Source organism: Babylonia areolata, chromosome 35 (assembly GCF_041734735.1).
Source record: "Babylonia areolata isolate BAREFJ2019XMU chromosome 35, ASM4173473v1, whole genome shotgun sequence".
Classification (NCBI taxonomy): Eukaryota; Metazoa; Mollusca; class Gastropoda; order Neogastropoda; family Buccinidae; genus Babylonia; species Babylonia areolata.
The window spans coordinates 5,030,195-5,052,480 of NC_134910.1; the positions used below are offsets into that span (position 1 = coordinate 5,030,195).

Genomic DNA, 22,286 nt, shown 5'->3' on the forward strand with positions numbered 1-22,286 from the left:
CAATTGTTTGTTTCTTCAAGGTCAGTTGCTGCTTTTTTTTCTTCTTTCTTTGAAATCCCCCATTTTCCCTTGTACAGCTACCTGTTCTGTACCTATCTTGATTTGGAGGGAAATTTTTGCTTCTGTTCAAGGCCTCTTGTGAGATGTATTCCATGACCTTTCCAGCAAAATCGTGCATAGTTAGATCCGGTAGCCGCTTACCTGACAATGATACTTCCCCTGGTTTTCGAAGGGGTTTCTTAATTTAAGAAGCTATGTGTCTAATCATGGCACATGTCCGTTTCTCTTTCTTTTCTTTGTGTTTCATATTTCCTTCTCTCGTTCATTTCCAAAGAGCAAAATGACAACAACACAGGAAGACCAACCATTCATGCTTGGCCTCGTTGCCAGCACATCCCATAATTCAAAGTCCTCTTTCACGTGTTCAGCTACACTGATCAGCTTTTTCACCAAAAGGCACACAACAGTATAACACGCATTCACACAATTCTAAAAAAAAAACACCTTAATGTCTCTTGCTTCTACCTTGGCACATGCACACTTTCGTCATATCCCATGTAACACGGGCGCAATATCCGAGTGGTTTAGGCGTTGGTCTTTCAATCTGAGGGTCCCGGGTTCGAATCACGGTAACTGCGCCTGGTGGGTAAAGGGTGGAGATTTTTCCAATCTCCCAGGTCAACATATGTGCAGACCTGCTAGTGCCTGAACTCCCTTCGTGTGTATACGCACGCAGAAGATCAAATACGCACGTTAAAGATCCTATAACCCATGTCAGTGTTCGGTGGGTTATGGAGACACGAAAATACCCAGCATGCATGAATCACGACAGAGTCATCGGCAAGTCGATGTTGGTCGTATAACGGAAAGAAGAAGAAGAAGAACAATTTTCTCCTCAGAGTCAAAATCGAATGGAGCGTACAAATAGTACCTAGAGTCAGTGGGAACGTTCAAGCTTTGAAAGCGACATTAAATGTCGTGGACTTGGAAATGACCGCATAGAAACTGAGGTTGTGGATGGAATAGTGATAAGGACCTGTTCTTTTCAGGGCTGACAACTGGATCCAGCTGCAGCGAGTCCAGACTTTGTACCGTTGGACTCGTCTGTGAACTGGGCGTATGCAGTAAGTCGTTAACAGAAGCACCACAAGGACATCAGTCAGTAGTAGTAGCAGTTGTAGTAGTAGCAGCGGTAGCAGTAGTAGTTGTGATAGCAACGGCAGCAGCAGTAGTAGTAGCAACAGCAGCAGCAGCAATAGTAGTAGTAGTAGCAGCGGCATCAGTAGTAGTTGTTGTGACAGCAACGGCAGCAGCAGCAGCAGTAGTAGTAGTAGTAGCAGCAGCAGTAGTAGTAGCAGCAGCAGCAGTAGTAGTAGTAGCAGCAGCAGCAGTAGTAGTAGTAGTAGTAGCAGCGGCATCAATATTAGTTGTTGTGATAGCAACGGCAGTAGTAGTAGTAGTAGTAGCAGCGACATCAATAGTAGTAGTTGTGGTAGCAGCAGCAGTGGTAGTAGTAGTAGCAGCAGCAGCGGCAGTAGTAGTAGTTGTAGTAGCAGCGGCATCAATATTAGTTGTTGTGATAGCAACGGCAGTAGTAGTAGTAGTAGTAGCAGCGACATCAATAGTAGTAGCAGTGGTAGCAGCAGCAGCAGCAGTAGTAGTAGTAGCAGCAGCAGCAGCAGTAGTAGTAGTTGTAGTAGTAGCAGTAGCAGCAACGGCAGCAGTAGTAGTAGTAGTGGTAGCATCAGAAGCAGGGCCAGCAGCATTATTAGAAGCAGTAGTAGCAGCGGAAACTGCAGCTATAGTAGCAGCAGCAGTAGCAGCAATAGTAGTAGTAGTAGCAGTAGATTCAGCGTGCTTTCCGCATGCATTTTCCTTTTTTCAAATAACGACACTGGTTGTCTTACCGCTATGTTTGTATAATTTGTGTTTTGCCACTTTCTGCTGATTGAAATTTGATACACGTTCTCTTATCCAAGTTTTCCAAATTCTTCCTGTGTTTGTTTCGCAGTCACTGTGAAAAGCATGATCAGTGAACAAAAACAACACCAACAACACGCACACACACTCACACACACACACACACACACACACACACACACACACACACACACACACTCCTTTTCTTTTGTTGCATCCAAACAGTGGAATTCACTTCCCTCATACCTGACGTCACAACTCGACATCTGTATTCAAAAGAGCAGTCAAAACATCTTTTCAAACTGTACAGTTCGCAGTAAGACTTTTCCATCTATACATTGCTTGCTTTGATCTGATCACTGAATGTGCTATTTATTACATCTGCATGTATTTGTGATTCCTTGGTCTAATTTTTTTTTCTGATTCTTGGTTTCTTGGTGCATATTTTCTTTGTGTAAATTTTGCCTATGTCAATGTGATGTATTTATTTTTCTATAGTTTGGACTATTTATCGCGATACTATGAGAAGGGTTTCAGTCGAACCGAGTTCAGACTGCCATATATTGAAGACAAGCATGACGACTGGGTAAACTTTCTCCGCTCGATTGGTAAGGACTGCCAGATTTCAGAAAAGGATTCTTGAACATTGGGAAATTGCGCTTGGGACACTACAGTGGGGCAGAGCTTTGGAGGTCTTCCATAGTCTGTAGTATGAAGGTGCATCTACCTGTGACACCTTGAATGTAGCTTTACCTACACGTTTCCAGTTGACAGCAGAAAGTTACAGGAAACAACTGAGAAACATCAGAAATGAGGACATTGAACAAGGATGTAACTGTACATGAGTCGGTGCGTTTGTGTTTGTGTGTGTGTGTGTGTGTGTGTGTGTGTGTGTGTGTGTGTCGATGTGTATGTGTGTGTGTGTGTGTGTGTACGTGTGTGTGTGTGTGTGTGTGTGTGTGTGTGTGTGTGTGTTGTTGTTGTTGTTGTTGTTGTTGTTGTTCCTGTCGTTTAATTCTTGTTGTCGATGGTGATGCATCCTCAGATGAATATCATAACCCCTGCCATCAACGTGTACAACTTTTCAGGTGCTGAACTTTTCTTTTTCAGAACTCGAATTGGGAGAAAACTGCCATGACAATCAGGATCTCTGCAAATCTGGTTTGACCTGCGAATCAGATATTTGCAGTAAGTTGATGTCATCAAATGTTTGTGTGTTAATGTGTGTGTTCACATAACGTGCTAAAGGCAGTCAAGCCGGTCTACAATGATCTGGACAAAATAGTTACATGTTGCGGTGTGCCTGAGGCGATGGTAATGTTTGCTTTACCGCCAGTATAAAAGAATTTCTTAAATAACCGTTATATGTATATATACTGCACCCTGGATTGTAGTGTGGGGAACGCTGTCTGCACCATGCCAGAAAGACTTTAGGTAGGTAGTAGTTGTGTGTGAGGTCATTGTCTTTCCGTCCCGAAAAGAGGAATGATGGTTACATGGCCGAGTTTTAAATACCTGGGAGGACCCAGACTGCTGGCTGCTGCGTTAGTTTGGGATCTCGTCTCGTCTCCAATCACAATGTGTTCAACACGAGTTGATCCTCTTCTTCTCCTTCTTCGTTCGTGGGCTGCAATTCCCACGTTCACTCGCATGTACACGAGTGGGCTTTTACGTGTATTATCGTTTTTACCCGGCCGTGTAGGGCAGCCATACTCCGCTTTCAGGGTTGTGCATGCTTGATCTGTTCTTGCTTTTATAACCCACCGAACGCTGACATGGATTACAGGATCTTTAACGTGCGTATTTGATCTTCTGCTTGCGTATACACACGAAGAAGGTTCAGGCACTAGTAGGTCTGCACAGATGTTGACCTGGGAGATCATAAAAACCTCCACCCTTTACCCACCAGGCGCCGTCACCGTGATTCGAACCCGGGACCCTCAGATTGAAAGTCCATCGCTTTAACCTCTCGGCTATTGCGCCCGTCAACACGAGTTGATCTTCCTCCGTCATGTTTTGGAGCATGTGTGTACTGCAGTCAACCCTCACCCTTTTCCGTCATCATTCACGTCGTATGGGATCCATATTGCACAACATTTCCCAACGCCAAGATGATCTTGGAGAATGACACTGAAAGTTCCTGATGAAATGTTCACTGTATTATCTATTTCATGATAGGTAAGCTGTAGATTCTTCTCAATCAGTAGCCATACCTGGGACACTTTCGCTGGAGTAATGAATATTACTGGACTATCGAACGTAAATCTCCCAAACTTCTCTTCTTTGATCCAGTTGAAAACTGTCACATCACCATTACCCATTTTACCTTTCTGAGCAAAACCGGTGTACAGGAATGGAATGATATTTGGCATCATAGTTTTGGTATTATTGCTCTATTGTTTAACATAAACAAATGGTTTTGTTGTTCCAGTGTTTTTTTTTCTCTTCTTCAGAGTGCCCCTTGTGTGGTTCGTCCGTCGGGATCGACGAAGTCCATCTAGTCATCCTGGGGGGGTGGGGGGTGGGTAGGGCTCTGTGGGTGCGCAGATGACTGGTCAGGCCCATCCGCGCCCGGAAGGTTCTGACGCAGTGTGCACAGGGGATGGTGGCGCCTGTCGGGGACTTGCTGGCACTGCTTTTCTGGCCTGTCTGCGTTGCTCTGCTGCAGCGATTCTGTTGGCATCACAGGATTTGGCGCATTTGTGGACAGCTGAACGCCACTTTGGTCTGTCCATTGCATTCAGCTCCCATGTGTCGTGGCTGATGCTGAAGGCCTTCAGAGAAGCTTTCAGAGTGTCTTTGAAGCGCTTCTTTTGGACTCCATGGGAGCGCTTGCCATGTTGGAGTTCGCTGTACAGCAGTTTCTTGGGGAGCCGGTGGTCTGGCATGCGAACTACATGGCCTGCCCAGCGCAGCTGGGCCTGCATCAAGATGGTGTAGATGCTGGGCAAGTTTGCACGAGTGAGCACCTCTGTGTCAGGGATCTTCTCTTGCCACTTTATGCCGAGAAGTTTTCTGAGGCTGGTGGTGTGGAAGTGGTTCAACTTTTTGGCGTGGCGTTTGTAGACTGTCCATGATTCACATCCATAGAGCAGTGTGGTGAGAACTATGGCCTTGTATACTTTGAGCTTCGTCTCCAGGGTGATGCCTCTCCTGTTCCAAACGTTCTCATGGAGTCTGCCGAAGGCAGCGCTGGCTTTGGCGAGTCTGGCATTCACCTCGTCGTTGATGACAACTGTGCGAGAGAGTGTACTGCCCAGGTATGTGAACTTGTCCACCGCGTTCAGTCGTTGCCCGTTGATGAAGATGTTTGGTTCAACGTAAGGCTTTCCTGGAGCTGGCTGGTGCATCACCTCAGTCTTCTTTGTGCTGATTGTGAGGCCAAAGTTGTCACAGGCAGCAGAGAACTTGTCGACACTGTGTTGCATGTCAGCTTCGAAGGCAGCGTTGAGAGCGCAGTCATCAGCAAACAGGAAGTCGTTGACGATGTCTGTCCTCACCTTGGTGAGTGCCTCTTGTACTGACCGGTAAATAGCAGCTGTTTTGCCATTTGTTGTTCTAAGGGAAACACTTCTGATTTGTATGGAGGTTACTTTGAAACATTCAGTGAGAAATTTGATTTTGCAAAGGAAATTGGAAATATCATTATTAAACGTTTCTGAGATACTTTGATAAAATTACTATTTTGTCTAAACGAACATGCATGGTCTAAATAAAAGATTTCAGAACGCTGATGTAAATTGTTTGCCCATTTTGTCGAGGCACCCTGGAAAATGAATGCCAGTTCATTTTTGTGTGTCCTAAATATTGGTCATATCTACCAAAAATATATTTAAGAGTTTGATAATGTTAATCACAATACCTTGTTTCCTGTTCTACAAACCCAAATGTTACTTCCCAGAGGAATCTTGCAATTTTCGCTTGTTACGCTTTAAAGTTTGTAAACTTGTAGTGAAAATTGATAGATACCGAAGTACATGTTATGTACTTAGTAACTCATCCTTTTCATCCAGTTATCAATTACTCATATACAATACAGACAATTTTGTTTGGACGAGCGAAATACGTATTTTTTCTGTGTGCTGAAGTGCCCTATTACATCCCCCACCCCTTTTGTGTATGGACCAGTGGCTTTCACAATTAGACCTGTATCAGTGTCAGTGTTTCTCTCCTTAGCCTCCCCCCCCCCCCCCCACTCCCCAGCCCCCCATCTCTCTCTCTGTCTGTTTGCCACACACACACACACACACACACACACACACAGAGAGAGTCTTGTGAACAGTCAGATTTCATATCCAACAGAACTGTTCCCTGGAGGAGACTGCTCAAACAACGAGGACATGTGCAAATCAGAAGCCTCCTGCAAATCAGGAATATGCAGTAAGTCTGATTTTGTGTACAGAGGACACATTATGCAGATCTTTTTTTCAACAATCTCTCGGAGAGAGAGAGAGAGAGGGAGGGGGAGAGAAAGAGAGAGAGAGAGAGAGAGAGAGAGGGGGGGGGGATCCTCCTCTTCAGACGAGGAGAGTAACACACAAAACACTTCCGATCTGGGTGACGCAGAGATCTCATAATGGCATTAAGAGACGCGATAAAAGTTGCTGGGAGGGAGACCGAATATAGAAAGCAAAGAAATAAAGTCTGTAATTTTGTTAAACAAAGACAGGTCATTTCAGAAACCTTATCAGCAACAACAGAGACATAGCAACAGTATGCCGTGCTGTTAATGCCAGTCAGTCTAAAAAGAAGACAAATGCTGTCGCAACTATGTGGACAAAGGATTTACTCAATGACTATTTCCTAAACAAAAACAAAACAAAAAAATAGATAAAGTCAACACAAAAAACCACATACTACCTTCCTTTTGAATGTTATAATAACCCATCCGTTGCTACGAACATTTTGTCAAGAAGGTCTTAAATTGACTAAATCATTCACTATCCTTCCACTTGCTGTTCATGAAGTTGGATCCTTATTCTCAAATCTAAAGAATAAGCAGGCAAATCATCATAATTATGCAGATTGCACACTTTTCAACTCTTTCAGCTGCTATTCCAAGGACCACTGTGTTTGGCAGTTTAGGAAATGGACCAGAAACAGACCACACAGAATGTGGGGGAAAGGGTGTGTGGGGACCAACTTTTCTTTTTGTTGTGTCTTTTTCCTACTGGCTTATACTGCTGGTGGGATTAGAGTTTAGTCTCGTTCTGCTGTTGACGAGGTAGCAGTGGCGGGGTGTGTAGAGGCAGGGTGAGTATTTCTCTTTGTGTCTGAAAGAAAAGGTGGTAGCAGAGATAACACTGGTCGCAATGAGGTGAACGCAAAATGACGGGACTCAAGTCACTGGCTAACATTTGATAACTTAATTAGGGAAGATTTTGGGGAGTTATTAATTTGTCTAAAATCTGAAACTATATTTCAGAGATCGTACTTGGTGGAGACTGCAGCAAGAACAAGTCCCAGTGTGCCTCTGGGCTGTGCAGTGAAAACTCCTGCAGTGAGTCTGATGTATTTCTGTCTCTTGTCTGGTGTTGACTCTGTTTCTCAGTGTTTGTTACTGTCCTTGGTGTTGTTGCTGCTGCTGCAGTCATGTGCGTTTCTCAATGTTTGTTATTGTCCTTGGTGTTGTTGCTGCTGCAGTCATGTGCGTTTCTCAATGTTTGTTACTGTCCTTGGTGTTGTTGCTGCTGCTGCAGTCATGTGCGTTTCTCAATGTTTGTTATTGTCCTTGGTGTTGTTGCTGCTGCAGTCATGTGCGTTTCTCAATGTTTGTTACTGTCCTTGGTGTTGCTGCTGCTGCAGTCATGTGCGTTTCTCAATGTTTGTTATTGTCCATGGTGTTGTTGCTGCTGCAGTCATGTGCGTTTCTCAATGTTTGTTATTGTCCTTGGTGTTGTTGCTGCTGCAGTGATGTGCGTTTCTCAATGTTTGTTATTGTCCTGGTGTTGTTGCTGCTGCAGTCATGTGCGTTTCTCAATGTTTGTTCCTGCCCTTGGTGTTGTTGCTGCTGCAGTTTTGTGCGTTTCTCAATGTTTGTTATTGTCCTTTGTGTTGTTGCTGCTGCAGTCATGTGCGTTTCTCAATGTTTGTTATTGTCCTGGTGTTGTTGCTGCTGCAGTCATGTGCGTTTCTCAATGTTTGTTATTGTCCTTGGTGTAGTTGCTGCTGCTGCAGTCATGTGCGTTTCTCAATGTTTGTTATTGTCCTTGGTGTTGTTGCTGCTGCTGCAGTCATGTGCGTTTCTCAATGTTTGTTATTGTCCTTGGTGTTGTTGCTGCTGCAGTCATGTGCGTTTCTCAATGTTTGTTATTGTCCTTGGTGTTGTTGTTGCTGCAGTCATGTGCGTTTCTCAATGTTTGTTATTGTCCTTGGTGTTGTTGCTGCTGCAGTCATGTGCGTTTCTCAATGTTTGTTATTGTCCTTGGTGTTGTTGTTGCTGCTGCAGTCATGTGCGTTTCTCAATGTTTGTTACTGTCCTTGGTGTTGTTGCTGCTGCAGTCATGTGCGTTTCTCAATGTTTGTTACTGTCCTTGGTGTTGTTGCTGCTGCAGTCATGTGCGTGCCCCTGTCATCCACACCATTTCAGCGCTTTTAGCCCCACGTCGTTCGTCTCCAGTCTTACAAACACAGCAACACCAAGGCTCGTCTTCTATAGTCCTAGGCGGGCAGTGCAGATGGAGCTGTCAACGTTGTTTGATCATTTTGTCACAAAGTCTGACGGAGTGAGCCTCTGCTCTTAAGTAGAGACCACCACTGACTTCCTCCAATGACAGTCCTCATGAATCATTTCGGCCCGACGAGTACCATCCACTTCACGGATGCGTCTTTGGGTGTGTTGTTCAAATTTCCTGACCAACACTGCAAGTGTCTGTATCTCTCGGGCCTGCTTGACGCCAGAATATCAAAATGACAGGAAGCATAGAGTACAGCCCTGTCAAGAAGTCCCAAACCTACATTTCATTAGAGGAACGTGGTGGCAGTCTCCACTCTGGGAGAGACGCTCGCTCATTCTGGCTCCGGGACCAAGCAATTACAGTCGTCAGTAGGGGGCTGACTAGTAAAATGTTAGATATATCAATTAAATTTCATAATTGCTTAAACGTGTACCCTACAGCTCACTGTTCCTGTTCTCCGCCTACATGACTTGGGGGGAGGAAGATGAGTGAGTAAGGGCTTTGATGACTGTTTCGAAAATGAGTGCAATCGAGATAGTTTTGATGTTTTGGCCACAACCTTGCTGCATACTGTTTTCCACTGTGACTTCTTTTTTCGAACTGTACAGTGTATTGCTACACATATATTCCGAAATGCGTTCATTGTCGTGTCCAAACAGGAATACCCAGCGGGAAGCCTTGCACATCAAGCACTTCAGAGTTGTGTCAGGCAGGGGCATTTTGTAATGCCAACAATTTCTGCAGTGAGTATTGGGGAAAAAACAACACCAACCGAACGAACGAACGAACGAGCATACAAAATGAATTAATGAATTAAATGTATCTATGTACGATTTCTTGTTTTCCTTCTTCCTTATCTTACGTTTCCTCTTCTTTATTTCTGTGTTGTTATTCTCACGTTCAATGGTTTTCATGTGGGCATTTTAGTGAATGTCAATTTTTACCACACCACTATAGTTAGCCAAATTCTTTTCGTGATTCATAAATGAATGAATGAACGAATTAATGATTAAAAAGCGAAAATAAATCCATGATTAAATGAATGAAACCTTACCCACAGTGTTTTGGTTAACTTTTATTTGGACAGTGCTTGATCACACTAGTGTGTAGAAATAGCAATTATGATCAGGGAAAATAAAGAAATAAAAGGTATAAACATTGATGATAAAGAATATAAAATATCTCAATTTGCTCATGATGCACAGCTGATGAATATTGGGGATGTTAAATCTTTTGAAAGATCTATTCATCAAGTAGAAGAGTTTGGTAACTTTTCAGGCCTGTTCATGAATGCACAAAAAACTCAAGCTAGGAAGTAAAAAGAATTAAAAAATAAAATATATGCAGCATTTAAACATTAAATGGAACCGAGAGAAATTTAAGATACTGGGAATATGGTTTACAAATGATATCAAAGACTGCGAAAATATTAATTATGCAGAGAAATTATCTGAAATGAAGGCCCTATCTAAAATATGGGTAAAAAGAAACTACACCTATAGGACGTGTTGCAGTATTAAAATCTCTAATCCTGTCAAAACTAATCCACATTTTGCTTCCGAATCCTCCAGATAATTTTATAAATAATTGTCAGAAAATTTGTTTTCAGTTAGTACGGAACAGCAAACGAGACAAGAGAAGCAGAAAGACAGCAACAAAATGTATCAAGAAAGGAGGTCTAAACATTCCAGATAAGAAATATTGAAGCACTGAAATTAACTTTGTTAAGAAAGTTTAGAACTACAAAACACAAATGGAAAAATATTGCAATGGAAATATTTCCAATTTTAAATGAAATAGAAGAATATGGACCTGTTTATACACTGATTAAAGGTAACACTAATTTATTTGCAAACACAGTTTTATGGCATATAGGGAATTTTCATGTCAGTGGAAGCCCAAATCAATAACAGATCTTCAGTCAGAACCAGTTTTCTATAATGATAAGTTCAAGATTGGAAACAGCACGATAAATTATAAAAGTTGAATTGATAAAGGGGTTTATTGTGTTTCACATTTTCTAGATAACAATGGAAGATTTTTTACCCAAAATGACTTCACCAGACGATATGAAATAAATGTACATTTCTTGGCTTACAACGGTTGTTTGAAAGTAATTAAGAAATATTGCAAACAGGTAGAACTTAGTATGCTAACAAACCAAAGTACACAGGATATACCATGGGCATTAAAAGTAATCTACTCAGTATTTAAGGGATCACGTGCATACTACGATGTTTTGACATCTGATAATACAGTTCCAAATGCTTGTAACAAATGGTCTGAGGAATTGGGAACAAATATATGTTGAGAAAAGGTTTTTAATTAAAATTCATAAAATAGAAGAATAAAATTGAAATGGCTACAACTTCGCATAATACACAGAACCATTGAAACAAATGTAATTTTAAAAGAAATGGGAATAGTAAATAATAATAATTGTTACTTTTACTTAGAAGCTGAAGATAGTATTGAGCATATTTTCTGGCGACGCGATCACTCTAAAAAATTTTGGATGAATTTAGAAGATTTACTCAAAACAAAATGTACAATGTGTGCAGATTTAAAGTTTAACGAGCATATAATGCTTTTTGGTTTCCATACAGATATAGTTACAGACCAAATTCTTGATTTGATAATCCTTCTGGGGAAGATGTATATATATAAATGTAAATTAAATAGATGCCTACCAAATATTCACTCATTTCAAAATTATACCACCTCAAGATACAAAATAGAAGAATGTAATGCAATGATCACATGTAAAATACACAGTTTCAAGACAAAATGGCTACCATATTTACCTTTGCTTGAAAACAATATATGAGACGCTTATTAACAGTCAAGATACTCAAACATGTAAATCTCCATGATGCTTTTTCAATTTTTTTTTTTTGGGGGGGGGGTGGGGGGGGGGATGGTGGTGGTGGTGGTGAAGAAATTAAACATTGTGCAATGTTATATGGGAATGATTTACTTCGGGTGGAATGGTATGTTTTGTTTGTTTTTTGTTTGTGTGTGGGTTTGTTTTTATTTTTATTTTTAAGGATATATTCAAATGACATAATAATAATAATAATAATGGTACTTATATAGCGCTAAATCTTGTGCATAAACAAATCAAAGCACTTTCGCACCAGTCATTCTCACGCAAGCATAACTCTAAAACTGAAAAAAAACAACTAAAAAGACAAGGAAGAGGCATGGAAGGGAGGCTATTTTGGGAAGAGGTGGGTTTTAAGGCCAGACTTGAAAGAGCTGAGTGTGGAGACTTGACGAAGCGAAAGAGCAAGTTCATTCCAATTGCAAGGTCCAGAGACAGAGAAAGAACGGTGGCCAACAGTCGAGAGTTTGAATCTGGGTATGTGTAAGTGGAGTGGATCCAAAGCTGATCGTAGTGAGCGAGATGGAGTGTAGAGGTGAAGGCAGCCACAGAGATAGGGAAGGGGCTGATTTGTGAATACATTTGTAGCATAGAGTGCTGATCTTGTACTTTATTCGGTGTGAGACAGGGAGCCAGTGGAGATGTTGCAAAAGAGGAGTGGTGTGCTCAGATCTTTTCTTTCTGAGGACGAGTCGGGCAGCAGAATTTTGTATGCGCTGAAGGGACTGAATGGATGAAGCAGGCAAACCAGACAATAGAGAGTTACAGTAGTCAAGGCGAGAGAGAATGAGAGAAACGACAAGTCTATATGTTGCGTCAGTGGACAGATATTTCCGGATGGAACTGATGCGCCGCAGTTGACAGTAGCAGGATTGACATGTCTGATTGATAAATGTTTGCATGGACAGTGTGTTGTCAAGGACAACGCCGAGGTTCCTGACTGAAGTGGACAGAGGGATGGATGTACTGCCAAGTTTGATTGTATTAGTTGTAATGGAAGAGAGTTTTTGTTTAGTTCCTATGATCATTGCTTCAGTTTTGTCCGCGTTCAATTGTAACTTATTTAGAGTCATCCAATTTTGAATATCCAGGAAGCAGTTAGATGTTTCTTGCAAGAGTGACAACAGTTTTTCAGGTGTATCACTCTTCTGGAGTTGAGTGTCATCAGCATAAGAATGATGACTGACATTATGGTGGTTGATAATTTCAGCGAGAGGAGCAGTGTACAGTGTGAAGAGCACTGGGCCTAAAACAGATCTCTGTGGGATTCCATGTTCAATTTTAACGGGTTCAGACTGGAAATTATCAACAATGACAGACTGGAATCGATCAGTGAGATAAGATTTGAACCAGTTTAGAACAGTGCCGTTGATACCAAATGTAAAATGAAGACGGGAAAGAAGGATTGAATGGTCTATCGTGTCAAAGGCGGCTGACAAGTCGAGAAGAGTGAGAAGGGAGATCTGTCCTGAGTCGGACGCTAGCAGTAGGTTATTCAGGATGTGGAGGAGAGTGGTTTCGGTGCTGTGGTCAGCACGATAGGCAGACTGAAATGGGTGGATGAGATTGTTGAAACAAAGGTGATTGTTGAGCTGCTTCAGGACGGCTTTTTCAAGGAGTTTGGACAGGAATGGAAGATTAGAAACTGGTCGATAGTTTTTCAAAATGTTTGCGTCAAGGTTGGATTTCTTCGGAAGAGGCCGGACTATTGCAGTTTTGAAAGTGGATGGAAACGTTCCAGTGAGAAGGGATGAGTTGACAATGTTGGTGATTGTGGGGAGAAGCTGTGAGACACACTGAGAAAAAACAGAGGCTGGTATAGGATCGAGCTCACATGATTTTATTGTCATTTCTTTGAGGATTTCATGGACATCTGTTTCAGTTAATGGATTAAACGAATGGAGAGGAGTGCCGTTGAATTGAGGATCAGGATGAGTAGGTTGGAAAGGCATTTGGTCTAAGATGGTACGAATATTCTGGACTTTGTCAAAAAAGAAAGAGGAGTTCAGATAAAGTGTAGGCAGAAGGAAGAGGAGTCTTTTTTGCAGTGCCGAGAAGATTTGACATGATAGTGTAAAGAGATTTGGTGGATGTGGCATCGAGAACTTGAGAACAAAAGAAGTTTGTCTTCGCTGATGAGATCATATGTTTGACTTTATTTATTTGTTTTCGGAAGATTTGATTGTGGACTTTCAGTTTTGTTGATCGCCATCGCCGTTCCAATTGGCGACGTTTGCGTTTTGCAATTCGAATGTCTTGTGTGTACCACGGGGCGGAAGGTCTATCAGGGAGCATGCGGGTAGTGGGGGGTGCATGTTCATCCAGCAGTTGAGAGAGGACAGAGTTGTAGTGTGTAGAGACATTGGTGTGGGAAGAAATTCTGGAAAGGCGTTCAGCAGCTTGAGAAGAAAAAGTGTTAATGTTGATGGATTTCAGGTTGCGACGAGTAACGGATTTTTTTGGTTCTGGTAGGTTTTGAAATATTAAGCAAGAATAATACAGCAGAATGGTCGGAAGAGAGTTCGTCAGTTACAGTCACTGACGCAATCATAGCATCAGAGTCACGTGTGATGAGCCAGTCCAACGTATGGCCAGATCTGTGTGTTGGTTCTGTAACGAGCTGAGAGAGAGAATGATTGGACAGAGATAGACATAGGCGTTTGACAGTTGCAGTACCTATTTTCACTATTATGTATGTCGTCATGCCTTATGTCTCATTTATCATGTACTCTTTCTTATCCTATTTATGTATTTGATTTATGTATTTAAGTACTTATGTTAAATATATGTGTGTAATCTAAATTGAAAAAAAAAAAAAGATAACACACGCGCACACACACACACACACACACACACACACACACATATATATATATATATATATATATATATATTTCCCATGGCACACATACACACAACACATGCTCACACATACACTGCTGTAGGTTTGTCAAAAAGGGGATGCGGATGGGTGGAAAATGATCTCACAGTCCTTGAACGTAATGCCAGGCATGTCTACCTCAGTTGGGAAGGCCCATGGAGACTACTCAGACCTGATGAAATATGAGCATTGTTGTTTTAGAGATGATGCCAAAAGTCGTCGATATGTGACAGCTTGTTCTCAACCTTTCACGTAAGACTTCTTTTCATTTCTTTGATGCTGCTATTACGTGTTTTTTTTTTTTCTTCTTTTTTTCTTCTTTTTCTTTAAGGTGGTCTTTCACTTTCCTTAAAATTTGGGATCTTTGATGTAGGCTGCTCATTGTTTTGCAACCAGCAAATTTGTCGGCTCACTCATTCCGTTCACTCCTGTATGTTCAGGGCAGTATTTTCATGAACGTTTTTGCATCTGAATGTTGCACATTGCCTCATGTCACTCTGGGCTCGCCATTACACGTTCAACATTTCGTGGGAGGTTCACAGGGTCAGAATTATGGCACGTAGGTTTGAAGGCACATACCGGTCACCGGACAGCGTGAGTCACTGTTTCAACTTCCATTCTCTGTTTTCTTCTCTGAGTGGGTTAACCTGTGCTTCCGCTTTGCCCTCTGTCCATTCTCGACACCGCCTTTCCAGAGTGGGTGAAATGACTGTTGAAGAGGTGTTTGCGGGGTGCTGGGTGTTCTTCTCATTCTGTTGTTTCTTTCAGGTCTTCTTGCGTGTCCCATCCATGATCTCCTTCGTGCTCTTGGTTTCTGTCTACATCCAGCAGTGGGTTTTCAGGTTCCACCAAGCCTTCACCTTTCCTTTCTTGTTTTTGCTTTGAGGGAAGGTTAAGTCAGGGTGTGTTTCATTGTGCCCAGGTTCATTTTCATCGCTTTATTTGAATTCTACCTTCAGGGGGCCGCTTTGCGAAAGCCCTTGTCCATCATCAATTGCACTGAGAACTAGCGATTGATTCAGCTGGAAGTCGTGGCAATGTTTCGTGCTGTCATTGCCGTTAGGACCGAAAGTCCCTTTTCATTTCAACACAGTATATTATGTTTTCTTACGCTTAGTATCTTGTTAACTTGATCTGTATCCCATCGAATGACACAGCTGGTGTTTACTTGCTCACAGTTTTGTTGTTGAGAGTGGATAGCAACGTCTGGGCTTTCACTGAATCCATGGGAAATTCTTCTGTGTCCTGGCAATTATTGTTCAATTGCTTTTGGATGGCTGCAGTTCTTTCTTGAGTATCTTTCAAACCTTTGGAAACTAAGACATCGTTTGCAAGAGGAAGCTACTGTTGATGGGTTGTGTGTGTGTGTGCGTCTGTGTGTATGTATGTCAATGTATGTCTCTATGTGTGTTTGACACAGAACTGGCCCTCGGACAAAAATGTGCTAAAGACACAGAGTGCCAAAGTGGAACCATGTGCAGTGCACGAGCTAGTGTCAAAAAATGCAGTAAGTACAAGAGTACGAGAGAGAGTGAAGGCAATAGAGACACTGACACTAACAATGACACCTGACCTATTTTTTGTCCGATCAGCATCAAAGCCCTCTAGACGAGGGGAGATAACAATTCCATTAACTCTCTCTCTCTCTCTCTCTCCCTCCCTCCCTCCCTCTCTCTCTCAAAACACACACACGCGTGCGCGCGCGCATGCATACATGCATGCATGCATGCATACATACTAAAATTCGATATGATAGGTTCGTCTTGAAATCAGCAGATACTCAAAGATCTTTTTTTTTTTTTTTGCCAATATTCACTGCTTCTACGATGAATTTTGCTACGCTCTTAATTAAGATTCTGCTGTTATTAGATAGCAAAATCACAACATTGCAATCACTTGGGTTGTCTTTAAGTACGTCGACTGCATAGCGCTTTTTACATTGATCTGTACAGGCATTGCACACGATGGACAAATCAAATCATTCGGAAAATTTTTATTTACCATTTCCTACAATTTTTTCAGTCCATTTACACTCAGCCTAAAACGTTCAAAATTAATTCTGTATCATTTATCAGTAATAAACGTTAAATGTTTTTCGGACAGATAAAGCGAATTGAAACACGGTTAACATGGTCAGATTCATGTTGCAATGCAAACATTTCATAGGCCTGTCTGCATTATCATGACACAGGTAATCTGATCAGTTTTAGCCAATATATTTACATTTTATCACTGTTCTGATATGCAAAAGATATCTTCCTGTTTCTCCATATATATGTTTGTTTGGTGTATGCAGTGGTGCAATCCGGAATATTTTGACTGCATAGGTGTGAAAGTGTGTGTGTGTGTGTGTGTGTGTGTGTGAGAGAGAGAGAGAGAGAGAGAATAAATGAATCAATTAATTAATTTTAAATAAATTTCATGTACTGAGTGTAAGGATACACTGTTTTCTATTTCTTCTAGCCCTTGAAGTACAGCTGCTCAACCAGGCGTAGCTCCATGCGGACAAATACATATACTCTACACCGCATCTGCTAAGCATATATGCTTGACCAGCAGTGTAACCCAAAGCGCTTTGTCAACAACAACCAAAAAAGAAAAAAAAAAGAAAAGAAATAAACTCAACACACACACACACACACACACGTGCGCAATCAGATACACGCGACACACACACACACACACACACACACATACGCGTGCGCGCATTCTTACGTATCGAAGCTCCTAACACACACACACACACACACACACACACACACATACACACACACCAATGCACGCACACTGCTCATGTTAACGACTTACCTTGTTTCATGAAATGTAAATGTGAAACACTTGCAGACAACAACATCCATTCAACCAAGCAATTCAGATGCCCGTGAAATATCTTATCAACTTTTAAGATAATATTCTGAGACTTATTGACTGGAAACGGTTGTTTAACTAGTCATTAAATGCACAGAAAACGAAATGATGTCAGTGCAAAGCAAAAAAAAAAAAAAAAAAAAAAAAAAAAAAAAAAAAAAAAACATAACTCCTAACCACAATTCCTTGGACTACATTCTGTTGGACTGATCATACGAAGTACTCAAAGAAACGTTTCCCAAATAAAATGCTTCAGTATAAAAAAAAAAAAAAAGAAAAAAAAAAAGAAAGAATAAAAATAAATAAATAAAAATAAAAAAAAGAAAAGGATAAAGATGAATGACCAAAATAAACATGATAAATCATTCCTCGAAATCGATTCACGAAAGTTTTATTTTTGTATGTACAACTATTCTGCCAGTGATCGTTCCTGCGTCAACCTAGTGGGACAATTAGTACCTCTGCTGCAGGGTTACCACTGGGAAGTTCTGGATGTGGCGACGATGACGCCTGCGTCGCCAACACTGTCTGCGATCATGAAAATATCTGCAGTGAGTAAAATATTTTCACACACACACACACACACACACACACACACACATACATACACACCATTTTATGGGTCGTCCATACTTTAAGAACCTCCACCCTAATTGTCCTCAATTTTTGACTTGCGTGGTTAAACAAAGTGAGTCTATTTAACAAACAGTAAAGAGAGGTAACTCTCTCCATTAACAAGGTACACAACTTAAAGTCAGTGCTGCTTACGCTACCGATTCAGCTAGCACACAGGTAAATAAAAGGTACATTGTAACAAACCCAGACACTTCCTCAAAAAAGGAAGCGCCGGGCCTGCCCTTATACTGATCATCTGACATGTGCACACAGCAGCAAAGACAGAAGAAATGTGCAAACACAAATTAGCTTTTATTCAAGACTGGCATAGCCTCTTTAATCTTGAAGTGTCTGGGTTTGTTTGACTTGAAGTTGTGTACCTTGTTAATGGAGAGAGTTACCACTATTTACTATTTATTAATCATTCCATTTCCATGCCTAATTGTTTGTTCATTTCAAAGTGAGTCTATGTTTTAACGTGGTGTTCGGTTGTTTGTGTGTGTGTGTGTGTGTGTGTGTGTGTGTGTGTCCATGTTAAACTTTAGCATTGCCATTTTCTCTGGAAATACTTTGTCTGCCATTACCAAACTGGCTTAAACATAGTATGAAAAAAAAGTCACAGTCATACCGATAACAGGTTGTAAGTCTCCCGGAATAAAGCCGCATTTCCGATTCATTAACGGTTTATTTCGTTGAGGTTTATTCCGAAAATTCTAAAAACCGCTTTTCATTGAGTTTGGCCGAGAAGAAGGAAGGTTGTGTTAGAAGACGACATGACCTCGTGATTCTTGTTCACAATCAAAAGGAAAGAAACACAAATTCTGGACAGAACACATACAGTGATACTAACTACACCATCAACGTGTTTACCGCATATGAATATTCCAAGTGGACACCGGATTAACTGGAATGAACATAAAAGAAAATTGAATTGATCGTTTCTTTCAGCCCCTTGTAGACTGGTTCGTGTAGATCTAGAGATCTACCATGTGTTGCGATGTGCTTGAAGGAGATGGCAACGTCTCCTTTACTGCCGAAATGAAATAACAATAATATATGTTGAATTTATTTGACTGACCAAATATTCAAAGTGAATGGATTGGCCAATGATCTGTTAGAATTTCTCCTCTCCCCTCTGTTCCCCCTCCTCCACCACCTTACCCTCCATTCTTCTAAATTTTCTTCTTCTTCTTCGTGTTTTTCTTCTATTAGGCCAATTACTTTGGTGATAATAAATTTAATCTCATGTTAATATTGATATTAGCATTATTTTACTATATTATGTACTGTTTGTTTATTTGTTTTATTTCATTATTTCATTACTTACTGTTTATGAATGTTATTTGATACAAGTCATAATTTGGTTCATCAGCCGTCATGATAAAATTGAAGTGCAACGTTGTGAGCACAGTATAAGCTTTAAGCTTGCTGATGCTCTTTTGTTATTCATTGCATTGTAATCATGTGTATTGTTGAATAATTAAAGATTATTTAAACCAAATAATAATCGAGACATAATAAAACACACAAAAAACGTGATTTGAACGGCGTTATTACGTCCACTACAATCACATCTATGTATCGCAGGAAGAAGAAAACGTCAGCTTTGTTTAAAGTTTTAAATCTAGTCATTTGACGTCAGATGTGCCGCAACCTTGGGGATCAGCCTGCTTGCATCGGAACTGAACATGCGTGGTTCGATCCCGCTCGCATGCCTTTTTTTTTAAAAGTATTTTTTCTCCCGAGTTTATTCCATATATCATATAAAATAGAATATATAATAGAATATGTCTTTATTACCAAGTGTACCGGGGTCACAAGAAATATTGGGGGGATAGCATATAACAAGATACGAAAATAAATAGAAAATCATACAGAAACACAGATACAGAAGAAATAAGATATATACAAGTGCATATCAATATAAAAACTTGTGCATATTCACGCATGCACGCACTGCACACACACACACACACACACACACACACACACACACACACACACACACACACACACACACACACACACACACACACACACACACACATGCACGCACACACACACACACACATACACACACACGTTTGAACAGAAGCTACATATTACATGTGGATGGGGCTGATGACTAGATCTTCAGGTAGATGGGAACAATTCTATTTATCACACTGGATTTGTTCGAGAGACAGTGCATTGACTGCTTTGGGGAAAAAGCTGTTGGCGAAGCGATTGGTTTTCGATCTTATACTTCTGTACCGTCGACCAGAGGGGAGCACCTCGAAAATCCCAAAAGCTGGATGTGATTCGTCCTGGCTGATTGATTTCGCTTTTTGTAATACAGGGCTCTTTTCAACGATTTTTTAAATCCCCCTTTTTTTCTCATGATTCCTTCACTGGATAAAGCATGAAGCACAAGTGAATCTTGAAGGCTTTGCCTCATGTTAACGTTGTTGTGTGGCCTCCATCCTTTTATCACCCCTCCCACACACACACACACATCCCCCCACCCACTGTGTACATTTCTGTTCCTTTTTCATGCTTGGTTATATACTTCTCTCCCAGTCCCCTTTCTCTCAATTTTTACATTAAAAACAACAACAAACAAACAAAAAACAGGAAGCTTTCTCAGCGATGGCTTAGCCACGCACGCAGCGAAAGAAAGAAAGTGAAACGGAATGAAGCTGTTCGAGCCACATACAGCAGGGATCATCCCTATCCTCATTCGTCTTCAGTATGGAAAATCTGTATACAGGCTGCATAGAAAGTTAAGGACCATTTCATAAAAGCTGGGGGGGGGGGGGTTGTTTGTTTTTGTTTTTGTTATTTTGTTTTTTGTTGTTGTTGTTGTTAGAGGCCTTGTTATTGTTAGAGGCCTTTTTAGAGGAAATAGAGAACGAACTTGGAGACTCGGTCATTATCTGTGGAGACCTTAATGCAAGATCGAAGTTATGGGACCAGCGGAACACCAACCCACAAGGACTCGCACTTGAAGGAATGATAGGGGAAATTCTTCTTAGCCCATTAACAACCACATCCCCAACTCGCCTTGGAACAAGACAAGGGGACAGTGACAGTGTGATCGACATCGCTCTAACATCTCCAAAATTCAGAGCAGAAATGAATGCAGAGACGCTTCCATACCAAGGCAGCGACCACCTCCCGGTAGCTTTCAGTCTACAGAAGCTGTCAGATAAACCCTGCATGAAACTGCGTGATCCATTTCAGTATGAAACCAAAGAGACAACCGTCATCGAAAAATTAAGACGCAGAAGAAACAAAAGAACGGCACTGAACAGGATGCAAACTATTCAGCCCCCATGGTGGAATACAGACACAGAGAAAGCCTGGATAGAAAAACATGCGGCTGTCAAACTTTGGCAAAAAGAAAAAACAAAACCATCTCCGGACAAAGATATTGAAACAAAAATGAAAGAAAAAACTGAACAGTTTGAAGTCATTGCTCAAGAGGCCAAAAATGACAAGTGGAAACAGTTTTGCGAGGCACTCAGTTATGACACAACATTGACAGAGATCTGGCAATTTTATCGTCGCATGGAAGGAAAAACGTGCACAACAACAACCCCAGACATGTTAGACACTGACGGAACCAAGCTTAAGACAAATGAAGAAAAAGGATCTGCCTTGCTCAAACGTTTCATACAACAGAGTGATCAAAGAAACTTAGATGAGAAAAAGAAATATATTGAGGAGTTAAACCAAACCCTTATGCAGACTGGACCAGATGATGACTTGACAATGGATGATCTAAACGAGGCAATATCTAAATGCAAGAAAGAATCGGCTCCTGGCCCAGACAAAGTTCGCTACTCAGACATCAAGGAGCTATCGGAAGAAGACAGAAGCAAACTTTTGAATCAATATCAAAACAGTTTCCACAATGGACATGTGCTGGAGGACTGGACACACAGCTTCTTAAAACCCATACCAAAACCAGGATAGGACCATCGTCAGGTAAGCGGCTACCGGATCCTAACCATGTAAAACATTGCTGGAAAGCTCATGGAACGCATGATAGCCAGGAAACTTGCAAGGGATCTTGAACACAGGCACATTCTCCCTTCAAATCAAGGTGGTTACAGAACAGGCAAGTCCACGTGGGAAAATGCAGCTGCTTTTGCATATGAGGTGTATGAAGGATTTCAAAGAAAAGAAGAAACACTAGCAGTAGCAATTGACCTTGAAGATGCCTACAATAAAGTCCAGTTTGCGCACCTCATGGAGCTGCTACTAAGTTATGGAGTAAGTTTGACACTGACAAGATGGATAGCAGCAGCGCTTCAGGAAAGAACCGTCGTCCTACGCCTCGGAGATTGGATGTCTGCACCTTCTAAACTATCCATGGGACTCCCACAAGGGCCTCCGCTCTCTCCTGTCCTCTACAATGTCTACACGAAGGGCCTTGCAGACTTAAACAACAATGGAA

At 41.3% G+C, this 22,286-nt stretch overlaps 1 protein-coding gene across 1 annotated transcript in view; it reads left to right on the forward strand.

Moving 5' to 3' along the window:
- Positions 1-3,068: 3,068 nt before the first annotated feature.
- Positions 3,069-22,286, forward strand: part of LOC143277775 (uncharacterized) — a 76,544-nt gene continuing 57,326 nt past the window's right edge. The window contains exons 1-6 of the mRNA XM_076582676.1: positions 3,069-3,108; positions 6,223-6,300; positions 7,346-7,420; positions 9,257-9,340; positions 15,783-15,869; positions 17,701-17,781. Coding sequence (XP_076438791.1) covers positions 6,261-6,300; positions 7,346-7,420; positions 9,257-9,340; positions 15,783-15,869; positions 17,701-17,781 — 367 coding nt within the window. The 5' untranslated portion in view covers positions 3,069-3,108; positions 6,223-6,260. The remainder of the gene's footprint in view (positions 3,109-6,222; positions 6,301-7,345; positions 7,421-9,256; positions 9,341-15,782; positions 15,870-17,700; positions 17,782-22,286) is intronic.